At 36.7% G+C, this 12,155-nt stretch overlaps 1 protein-coding gene across 1 annotated transcript; it reads right to left on the bottom strand.

Moving 5' to 3' along the window:
* Window positions 1–2,936: 2,936 nt before the first annotated feature.
* On the bottom strand, window positions 2,937–7,836 carry CLEC4E (C-type lectin domain family 4 member E; the record flags this gene model as incomplete). Its single annotated transcript, XM_079775686.1, has 6 exons — window positions 7,715–7,836; window positions 6,779–6,871; window positions 6,082–6,171; window positions 5,200–5,351; window positions 4,305–4,420; window positions 2,937–3,126 (listed from the first exon to the last, which is right to left on the bottom strand). The coding sequence occupies exons 1-6, from the start codon at window positions 7,749–7,751 to the stop codon at window positions 2,937–2,939; spliced, it is 678 nt and encodes a 225-aa protein (XP_079631812.1). The 5' UTR covers window positions 7,752–7,836.
* Between the last annotated feature and the right edge of the window lie 4,319 nt (window positions 7,837–12,155).

The following is a 12,155-nucleotide window of genomic DNA, read 5'->3' as shown; positions in this document are numbered from 1 at the left end:
GCTGTCTTTATTTGCAGACGACATGATATTGTACATAAAAAATCCGAAAGACTCCGTCAAAAAACTCATAGACTTAATAAATGAATTCGGCAATGTAGCAGGATACAAAATTAACGCCAAGAAATCTATGGCCTTTCTATACACCAATAGTGAACTTACAGACAGAGAGACTAAAAAGGCAATCCCATTTACCATCGCACCAAAAAAATTAAGATACCTAGGAATAAACTTAACTAAGGAGGTAAAAGACCTATACACGGAAAACTACAGGACACTGAAAAAAGAGATAGAGGAAGACGTAAACAGATGGAAGAACATACCATGTTCATGGATTGGTAGAATCAACATCATTAAAATGTCCATACTACCCAAAGCAATCTATAGATTCAATGCACTCCCCATTAAAATACCAACGGCATATTTCACAGACCTTGAAAGAACTCTCCAAAAATTCATCTGGAATAAAAAAAGACCCCGAATAGCCACAGCAATCCTGAGAAAGAAGAATAAAGTAGGAGGGATCTCAATACCAGATTTCAAGCTGTATTACAAAGCCACTGTTCTCAAAACAGCCTGGTACTGGCACAAGAACAGACATATAGATCAATGGAACAGAATAGAGAATCCAGATATCGACCCAAACCACTATGCTCAATTAATATTTGACAAAGGAGGCATGAACATACAATGGAATAAAGACAGTCTCTTCAATAAATGGTGTTGGGAAAATTGGACAGATACATGCAAAAAAATGAAGCTTGACCACCAACTTACACCATACACAAAAATAAACTCAAAATGGATACAGGAATTAAACATAAGACGGGAAACCATAAAAATACTAGAGCAATCCACAGGCAGCAAAATGTCAGACATATGCCAAAAGAAATTCTTCACTGACACTGCCCCTAGGGCAATGGAAGCTAAAGAGAAAATTAACAAATGGGACTACATCAAAATAAAAAGCTTTTTCACAGCAAAAGAAACCATCAACAAAACAACAAGAAGGCCCACTGCATGGGAGAACATATTTGCAAATGGCATCACTGATAAAGGTTTAATCTCCAACATCTACAGGCAGCTTATACAACTTAATAAAAGGAAGATAAATGATCCAATAAAAAAATGGGCAACAGACCTAAATAGAATCTTTTCAAAAGAAGACAGAAGGAAGGCCAAGAGACACATGAAAACATGCTCAACGTCACTAATTATCCGAGAGATGCAAATCAAAACAACAATGCGGTACCATCTCACACCTGTCAGAATGGCTATCATCAACAAATCAACAAACGACAAGTGTTGGCGAGGATGCGGAGAAAAAGGAACCCTCGTGCACTGCTGGTGGGATTTCAGACTGGTGCAGCCACTATGGAGAACAGTATGGAGTTTCCTCAAAAAACTGAAAATGGAACTCCCATTTGACCCAGTAATCCCACTCCTGGGAATATATCCGAAGAAACTAGAAACACCAATTAGAAAGGATATATGCACCCCTATGTTCATAGCAGCGCAATTCACCATAGCTAAGATTTGGAAACAGCCTAGGTGCCCGTCAGCAGATGACTGGATCAGAAAACTGTGGTACATCTACACAATGGAATACTATGCTGCCATAAAAAAGAAGGAATTCTCATCATTTGCAGCAACCTGGGAGGAATTGGAGAACATTATGTTAAGTGAAATAAGTCAGTCAATGAAAGAAAAATACCACATGATCTCACTCATTTATGGATAATAAAGAACATTATAAACTTGAACAAAAAGATAGATACAGAGACAGTAAAGCATCAAACAGACTGTCAAATTACAAGGGGAAGGTTAGGGAGAGGTGGGGGAGATAAGAGATCAATCAAAGGACTTGTATGCATGCATATAAGCATAACCAATGGATGCAAAACTCTGGGGGGTGGGGGCATATATGGGAGTGGGGTGTGGGGAGGGCAATGGTAAGATATGTACACATATAATACCTTAATAAAAAAATTGAAAAAAAAATAAAAAATAAAAATAAGACTTAAAAACAGGACTTCAAATTAATTAATTAATTAATTAATTAAACGTTTGAATTGTTTATTTTTAGAATTTTCCATTTAATATTTTTGGACCAGAGTTGACTGTAGGTAATTGAAAACATGCAAAGCAAAACCATGAGTAAGGGGAGACATAGATATAGATGTAGAGATAGATATAGATACAGATACAGATACAGATACAGATACAGATACAGATACAGATACAGATATAGATATAGATATAGATATAGATATAGATATAGATATAGATATAGATATAGATATAGATATAGATAGATAGATATATAGACATAGACATAGACATAGACATAGACATAGGTATAGATAGATATATAGTGTTCCAAATAAATCTTTTTAATCCTCACCTAAGGATATGTGATTTTTTTGCTTTTATTTATTTTTTTCGAAATATGTTTTTATTGATTTGAGAGAGAGAGGGAGAGAGAGAGAAACATTGATGATAGATATATCAATTGGCTGCCTTCTGCACCCTCCACTGGGGACTGAGCCCACAATCCAGGCATGTGCCCTGACCAGGAATCGAACTGGGACCCTTCCGTGCATGGAACAACACTGCAACCGAGTCACAGCGGCCAGGGCTTTGTCCCTGTATCCTCCTATAATTTCTCACAAATGAAGCAAATGTACCAAAAGGGACATGCCTTTCTTTTTACAGTATTTGCTAGAGAATTGTTTGGTAAATTCTGAAAAGGCCTCAGAGATTAATATAGAGAAAAATGCACTTCAGTCAGTATCATGAATTATAACATTCAAAAATACTTATTTTTATTTACATCAAAGCAACAAACACGTATGAAGCCCTTCTGAAGTACAAGGCACACGTTGCTCATGTTGGAGTTGTGGCTGTGTTCATGTTCCTGGTCCTCCTCACCTATACATTTAAGTTGTGCCTTCTGTTCTTGAAGACTTTTCTTTGTTCAGAATATTTTTTGCTGGCATTTCACAAATCCGAAACATATTTAAGAAACAGGCCATATCATTCCAATTTTGCCTAGGGTTTTTAGAGTCTCTTATGGTGGCGCAGTCCTCCACTGTAACTAAGTTGTTGGGCTCCCCTTCATCCCAGAAGCTGAAAAACATACACACACAAAACACAAGAAATGCCATGGGAGATTTTAAATCCCAGTCACAAGCGATAAAGGGACCTACTATACCAGACAAGTTACATTTGTGTTATTTAACTTCACAACAATTTTGTGAGGTAGGTATTTATAATCTCTATTTTATTGACAAAGAAAAGGATCTCAGAAAAGCTAACCCATTTGTCTAAGTCATAGAGTTTGTCAGTAGTGAAGTTGAACTGGATCTTTCTGCCTTCTTTCCATTTTGTCGTGCTCCCTCATAGACTAGACCTCGAATGAGAGGTCATGGGAATAACTGATGTCCTGGTGGATTTGTTTTCTTTGCACTCATATGTCGCCTCCCGTTTGGTTCCCTTTAGTCTACACAAAATTTGTATTAATTTAGGTGCATACTTCAATGGTGTTACAGTATAGTAGTGAAGCAACTTTAAAAAGTATCAGAACATGTGGGCTATATTCTCAGAACTGATTGAAGCCCCTCCAATATTAGTTCCCTCAAATGCTAAGTAAAAGGCATAATATTGATGTATCTCAGAAAGATATAACTTAGGCTAAATGAGATAAAGATGAAAACTTTGAAAACTCCAAATGCTGTGCTCTAATTCTATTAAGCCATTATTAAGGAGAAAAGAGATGTTCACTCCTTAAGAATATTCTGTCTTTCTCAAATCACTGTTTTTGTCTCATTTATTACAATTTAGGAGCACAAGACTATGGATTCCACACTTTGTCCATGATGCATTTCCAAAGTGTTAGTATCTAATTCTACTTCTCTTCTTTTTTCTTTCATTCTTTCTTATTTTTTATTGATTTTAGAGAGAGAAGGAAAGGGAGGGAGAGGGCCATCAGATCAGCTTCCTCCTGCACGCCCCTACTGAGGATTGAGCCCACAACTGGGCATGTGCCCTAACTGGGAATTGAACTGGTGACCCTTTGGTGTACCAGGTGACACTCAATCAACTGAGCCACACAGGCCAGGGCTACTCACTTTTTCATGTTTATCTATTCACCTTTATATTTGAGATCGTCTTAGGAAACTAGAGCAATAGGATGGCCCTGAATATACTTCATGGAACAGAAGGAGGTTCTGAGAACTCCCCTCAAACATGGGCTAACTAGGATTTAGGGTCGTGTTAAATTTTCCTACAGGAAATATGTTAATTACCTCAGAGACTCCATGAAAGGTGTGCCATCTACCCATTTCCACTGACCATCAATCACCTGGTCCGTTAGTCCAATATAAAACTCTCTATTTTTAGGTTTCGCATGGAAAAGGAATTCCTATAGAAGATACACAGAAAAAAAAAAAAAGGAGAGCAATTGTTTCAATTATAAACAAATATTGAAGGTAATTATTATTTAAAGAGATAAAGTAGGACCTAGACTAAAGATGATAGACACATGGTCCTGAAACACAGGTGTCGCCCCAAAATGTACACGCACTCTAACAGCTAATTTCTATTACATTTTGAACATGAAATTTATTTTAATAAGCACTGCCTTTATAATTATTCAAAGTGTGTATACATCTTTTGGGGACAACCTATGTTAAGATCATAGAGGATTATCTTCTGATTTTTAAAAATTGTGGTAAAAATATACACAACATAAAATTAAACCAACAAAAAAGAATCTTCAACAAAGGAGTTTCTCAATAATTCAAAGTTTATCTACTGTGATTTGTAGCCAAATCTACCTTAGAGATTAACACAAAGCATTATTAATCACAACTTAATGGTAATGGATACTATTTGCTTTGTCTCATTCAAATAGATTTATAAACATAATGGTCATCCTAAAATGGACCCCACTCCTTTTTTTTTTTCTGCCTTGCTAAGGAACTAAACATGGAAATTTCTTTTTTACCTTTAGGCTTTTCTAGAAGTGAAAATAAATTAGAGTAGGCATTGACTTACAGAAATAGTAAGAAAAACATGCATTTTAGTATGTTCATTTAAAAATGTTAATTGTGGTCCACACACCATACACCTGTATGGAAAAAGGGATAGATCATGTGGGGAATGCTACACTGACACTCGGGGAGTCTGTACTTGAACTACCTGTTCCTCTTCTGAGTTAATAACCACCAGATGAGCTCCCATGCTTGAGCAGTTTTTCACACTTTCTGACCAGGTTAGGGTGTTAGTAGAAAAAAAGTAGCAGCTAGATTGAAAATGTATCCAGCTCAATGGACAGCAATTCTTGACTGAACCTAGGAGGAGAGAGAGAAGTTTCCATGAATGTCCTATATGAACTAATTTAAAAAACAGAAAGTTTTCATCTGGCCCTATGAAGTCTATCATTTATAGTTAAAAGCCTTGGAACCTCTTGATCACAACTCCCCCCCCCCCCCTTCTTACTATCTAAGACTTTAATAATTCCTTTGTCAATAAATACAAACAACAATAAATATCCGTGTCTTTTTGAGACATAATCCTTATTTTCTAGATATACCACATATACTACCTTTCTTAGTTATGCTATTGATATATGACCCTGTTAGCTGTTCTCTGACTTGTCAAGTTCAGAGAAAGTTGTGATGCATTTTATCGGACTGACCTTGAAGCAACCATCTCTCATGTTGCCCAAATAATGTACACTCAACAAAATCTCCAAACTGGTTCTTACAATTATAGAATTGAAGCCTTCAGAGTTTATTAAAAAATAAATAGTCCAGTATCTCTTAATTTAATAGTGAGGAAATTATAACCCAAAGAAAGAAGTAATTTTCTAGTGTCCCCAAGAAAATGCTATAATGTCCCTAAGATTTCCTGTCTTCTTAACCAATTCCTCATCCTTATATTACAGTACAGGCAAGATTTTACATTTTGTTTTTAAAAAACAGGACCTACTCAAACTACGTTATTGATCCCAAAATCAATCTAGAAGCCAAACAATATTGATATGTAAATTTTTATGTTCAAATTTGAGGAATATTATACCTGATACATTATTGTAGCAGTTGAATTCCATGAACTCCTCATATGGCTGGGCCTTTTTCTCATCACAGAGTTGAAAGATGTGATATGTCACTGTAAGGACAGGGGCATAGTTAATATTTATTACTCTTTTGATAAAATAAATTTTATTATTTTTGTATTTATAACAGAATTGCCAACAATTACCATGCTTTCTTACTACCTACTTTTCCTTCTGCATGGAGAGGCGCTGAGATTTACTTAAAAAAGAGGGAATTTACATTTTATGGTTTTCCTAATTTATAAAAAGCAATGTACTTTAGTTCCGGCCCATAGGCCAAGAGAAGACAAATGTGTTAACATTCTCTCTCACACCAAGTCTAACCCTCTCTACCCTTCCTTCCAAAAAGTGATTTGTCATGTCTCAGGCTAGTCTCATCGAAGGGGTTCTACTAATGAATGACAGAGCTACAAAGGGAAGCACTCAAGGCTACCAAGGAGATGAAAAATGTCTATCATTAAAAATGCATCAGAGGTCACTGAAATTTGGTAACAATTCTATACTAGTTGGTGTTTCTGGTTTGAGGAGTGGCCTGGAAATAAATAGAGGGAAAAGTTAGTATATAAATACTCTTAATGGGAAAAGAGAATCCATAGGCAGCAAGGAAGAATTTATTCCTAATATTCCCCAGGAAGATTGAATTTGACCTTCAGAACTCACCAACACATCTAGTGATAAAACAGGCACTGAGTAGTAGGATGGAGATTCCAGCAACAGTCCATAAGAAGATTTGGGAAGAGAAGCATCCTTTCTCTGTAGAAAGACACAAATACGGTCAATCTTCCATAACCAAGAGGCATAATAAATTCTTATTCAACCGTACATATTTCCTTCCACTTGCATTGCCTTTATTGCGCAATTCTCAAACTTCAGTATATGTAAAAATCATTTGGAGGGTTTGTTAAAACACAGATTAGAGGGTTACAACACAGATTAACCCCCAGAGTTAAGAATTCAGTTAGAGCTGGTATGGAGCCAACAAGTTCCCAGGAGCTGCTGCTGCTGGTGGTTTGGGGACCACACTTTTAGAACCACTAGCGTAATCCATTACTAATTTTAAGACGGATTCATGAAGTTGGACAGAAGTGCAATTTTTCCTTTCCTACGTCACTCACAGTTTCCCCCCTTCGTTCCCTATCTTTCTTCCTTTCTCCCTCTCATCCTCTCACCCTCTCTGTTTTTCTTGTCTTTCTCCTGCTCTCCTCTTTCTACTGCCTCATTTTCCAAGCCCTTTGTAAAGCAATCATATAAAACATTGAATTCATCTAGTAGTTCCTCTCCCTTTCCTTCCCAAAACAAGATATTACAGACAAGGAAAGTGAGTTCCAGAGAAGTGAAGTACCTTACCCAGTGGGACACAGTGAATACAGAGAGGGCAGAAACAGCAGGCTGGTAGCTCTCCCTGAACTCAAGTCGTGACCTTCCCAGTATAACATGTACTCTTCTAACCATTTTTTTATGTTTCCTCTGTTTCATTCTCTGTCTCTCTTCTTTTACTTTACTGTAGGCTTTTCTACAGTCCTGTCCTTCTACGTATTTATCACCTCTTCCAAAAAGAAATATCTATGAAAGAAAAAGGAGAATTGCAAATTTTACCTGTGCCCTGTGATGCAGATGATTTGGATGAATTCATTTTTTTCTCTTTCACTTTTTCTCTCTCTCACTCTCACTCTCTCTCTCTCTCTCTCTCGCCTCAGTTTCTGAGTCCACGAGTATTTTGTTGGTAAGTTTCAAGGGAAAGGAATCTTGAAGAATGAACACTTTATCTGTATTTTAGGAAGTTCAACCTCAAGACATAAGAATATTAATTTGTTTGGTGGCTGTGTGTTCAAGTTAGGATTTCCTTTCTTGCATAAGAAGGACAAGGCAGTTTGTTGGGCAAGTCAGTGTCCTTACTCCAGGCAACAACAAAATGCGGAAATGATGAAATGGCAAGTATCAACAGAAGTAGGCTGACCTTGGGGAAATCCGAGTGGCTTCAAAAATATTGTTTGAAATATTTTTGTTGGATAAAATTTCTCTGCCTTCTTCCAGGCCTTACTCATCCCTCAGTGTTTCCTTGACACTTGTGGAGCCCACCTTTGCATTCCCAGTCTCACTTTTGGTCTTTACTACCACACAATTGTTAACTGAAAAGGAGAGAGATTTCAAATCTTTATAGCACTTAGCAAAAAGCTGGGCACACAGTGTAAGTATTTATAATGTAGCAAAGTGAGTTTCTTTTTATCTCTTATGTTTTTTCTTTATTCTTCATTTGAAGCTCTTGAAGAGCTCCCTCAAGGGATTAATTGTCAAAATATAAAAAGAATTCATACAACTCAACCCCGAACAAACAATCCAATTAAAAATTGGGCAGAGGACCTAAGCAGAGACTTCTCCCAATATGACATACATATGGTCAACAGGTATGTGAAAAGATGCTCAACTTCACTAGCTATTAGGGAAATGCAAATGAAAACTACAATGAGATACCACCTCACACCTATTTGAATGGCTATTATCAACAAGACAAGTAATAACAAGTGTTGGAGAGATTGTGGAGAAAAGGAAACCCTCATTCACTGCTGGTGGGATTATAAATTGGTACAGCCACTATGGAAAACAGTATGGAGGTTCCTCAAAAGTTAAGAATAAGTTATATGACCCAGCAACCCCTTTTCTGGGTACCTACTAAAATTTTTTGAAAACATTTATTCACAAAGGTATATGTACCCCTATGCTTATTGCAGCATTATTCACAATGGCCAAGACATGAAAACAACCAAAGTATCACTCAATAGATGATTGGAAAAAGAAGATGTGGTACATATCTCAGCCATAAGAAAAGATAAAAAAGCCTGGCTGGTGTAGCTCAGCGGTTGAGCATTGTCCCAGGAACCAAGAGGCTACCGGATCGATTCCTGGTCAGGGTTCAGTCCCCTGTGGGGGGATGCAGGAGGCAGTCGATCAATGATGTTTCTGTCTCACCAATGTTTCTATCCCTCTCCCTTACTCTCTCTAAAAAATGAATAAAAACATATTTTAAAAAATATTCCATTTACTACAACAATATGGATTGATCTTGAGAATATCATGTGAAGTAAAATAAGTTAGACAGAAAAAGTAAAAAACCATATAATTTCACTCATATGTAGAAAATAAAACTGAAAGCAACAAATGAACAAACAAGGAAAGCAAATAAAGAAAAACTCATAGACACAGACAACAGCAAACAAAGGGTAAATGGTAAAGGGAATCAAATATATGGTGATGAAAGATGATTTGGCTTTGTGTGTAAATACACAATTTAATGTGCAGATAATGTGTCAAAGAATTGTATGCTCAAAACCGATATAATTTTATTAACTAATGTCACCTTAATAAATTTAATTAAAAATAAATACAATAAACAACCTAGATTTATAGATTTATATTCCTTTTATTAAAATGTTGAGCACTAGGTTATTTTACAGCTCCACCTCAGTTGAACAGCCTCATGTATTTTTTTTTAGGTTTTTTTTTTTATTGATTAAGGTATTACATACGTGTCCATATCCCCCTATTGCCTCCCACCCCACTCCCATACATGCCCTCACCCCCCAGTGTCTTGCGTCCATTGATTATGCTTATATGCATGCATACAAGTCCTTCAGTTGATCTCTTACCTCCCCCCCTCCCCAGTCTTCCCGCTGTAATTTGACAGGCTGTTCAATGCTTCTCTGCCTCTGTATCTATCTTTTTGTTCATCAGGTTATAATGTTCTTTATTATCCATAAATGAGTGAGATCATGTGGTATTTTTCTTTCACTGACTGGCTTATTTCACTTAGCATAATGCTCTCCAATTCCATCCATGCTGCTGCAAATGGTAAAAATTCCTTCTTTTTTAAAGCAGCATAGTATTCCATTGTGTAGATGTACCACAGCTTTTTAATCCATTCATCTGCTGATGGGCACTTAGGTTGTTTCCAAATCTTAGCTATTGTAAATTGTGCTGCTATGAACATAGGAGTGCATATATCCTTTCTTGTTGGTGTTTCTAGTTTCTTGGGATATATTTCTAGAAGTGGAATCACTGGGTCAAATGGGAGTTCCATTTTTAGTTTTTTGAGGAAACTCCACACTGTTCTCCACAGTGGCTGCACCAGTCTGCATTCCCACCAGCAGTGCACGAGGGTTTCTTTTTCTCCACATCCTCTCCAGAACTTGTCATTTGTTGATTTGTTGATGATAGCCATTCTGACAGGTGTGAGATGGTACCTCATTGTCATTTTGATTTGCATCTCTCGGATAATTAGTGACTTTGAGCATGTTTTCATATGTCTCATGGCCTTTCTTATGTCCCCTTTTGAAAAATATCTATTTAGGCCCTAACCGGTTTGGCTCAGTGGATAGAGCATCAGCCTGCGGACTCAAGGGTCCCAGGTTCGATTCCGGTCAAGGGCATGTACCTTGGTTGCAGGCACATACCCAGTAGGGGATGTACAGGAGGCAGCTGATTGATGTTTCTCTTTCATCGATGTTTCTAACTCTCCCTCTCCCTTCCTCTCTGTAAAAAATCAATAAAATATATTTTTTTAAAAAAGAGAAAAGTATCTATTTAGGTCCATTGCCCATTTTTTTTATTGGGTTGTTTATTTTCTTTTTGTTAAGTTGTATGAGTTCCCTGTAAATGTTGGAGATTAAACCCTTATCAGAGATAACATTGGCAAATATGTTCTCCCATGCAGTGGGCTTTCTTGTTGTTTTGTTGATGGTTTCTCTTGCTGTGCAGAAACATTTTATTTTGATGTAGTCCCATTTGTTTATTTTCTCTTTAGTTTCTATTGCCTTAGGAGCTGTATCAGTGAAGATATTGCTTTGGCATATGTCTGAGATTTTGCTGCCTGTGGATTCCTCTAATATTTTTATGGTTTCCCATCTTACATTTAAGTCCTTTATCCATTTTGAGTTTATTTTTGTGTATGGTGTAAGTTGGTGGTCTAGTTTCATTTTTTTTTGCATGTATCTGTCCAATTTTCCCAACACCATTTATTAAAGAGACTGTCTTGACGCCATTGTATGCTGTTACCTTATTTGTCAAATATTAATTGAGCATAGTGGTTTGGGTCAATTTCTGGGTTCTCTATTTTATTCCATTGATCTATATGTCTGTTCTTGTGCCAGTACCAGGCAGTTTTGAGAACAGTGGCTTTGTAATACAGCTTGAAATCTGGTATTGAGATTCCTCCTATGTTGCTCTTCTTTCTCAGGATTGCTGCAGGTATTCGAGGTCTTTTTTTATTTCAGATAAATTTTTGGAGAGTTCGTTCTAGGTCTGTGAAATATGCCATTAGTATTTTAATGGGGAGTACATTGAATCTATAGATTGCTTTGGGTAGTATGGACATTTTAATGATTTTGATTCTACCAATCCATGAACACAGTATGCTCTTCCATCTATTTATGTCTTCCTCTATCTCTTTTTTCAATGTCCTGTAGTTTTCTGAGTAGAGGTCTTTTACCTCCTTAGTTAGGTTTATTCCTAGGTATCTTAATTTTTTGGTGCGATGGTAAATGGGATTATTTTCTTAATCTCTCTTTCTGTAAGTTCACTGTTGGTGTATAGAAATACCATAAATTTCTTGGCGTTAATTTTGTATCCTGCTACATTGCCAAATCCATTCATTAAGTCTAATAATTTTTTGATGGAGTCTTTAGGGTTTTCTATGTACAGTATCATGTCATCTACGAATAATGACAATTTTACTTTTCTTTTCCAGTTTGGATGCCCTTTATTTCTTCTTCTTGTCTGATTGCTGTGGCTAGCACTTCCAGTACTATGTTGAACAGGAGTGGTGAGAGCGGGCATCCCTGTCTTGTTCCTGTTCTTAGTGGAAATGGTTTTAGTTTTTGCCCATTGAGTATGATGTTGGCTGTAGGTTTGTCATATATGGCTTTTATTATGTTGAGGTATGATCCCTCTATTTCCACTTTGCTGAGCGTTTTTATCAGAAAAGGGTGTTGGATTTTATCAAATGCCTTTTCTGCATCAATTGATATGATTATGTGATTTTTGT

Source organism: Cnephaeus nilssonii, assembly GCF_951640355.1.
Source record: "Cnephaeus nilssonii genome assembly, chromosome: 6".
Lineage (NCBI taxonomy): Eukaryota > Metazoa > Chordata > Mammalia > Chiroptera > Vespertilionidae > Cnephaeus > Cnephaeus nilssonii.
Note: the sequence above shows the minus strand (reverse complement) of the source record. Positions and strands in the feature narration are given on the sequence as shown.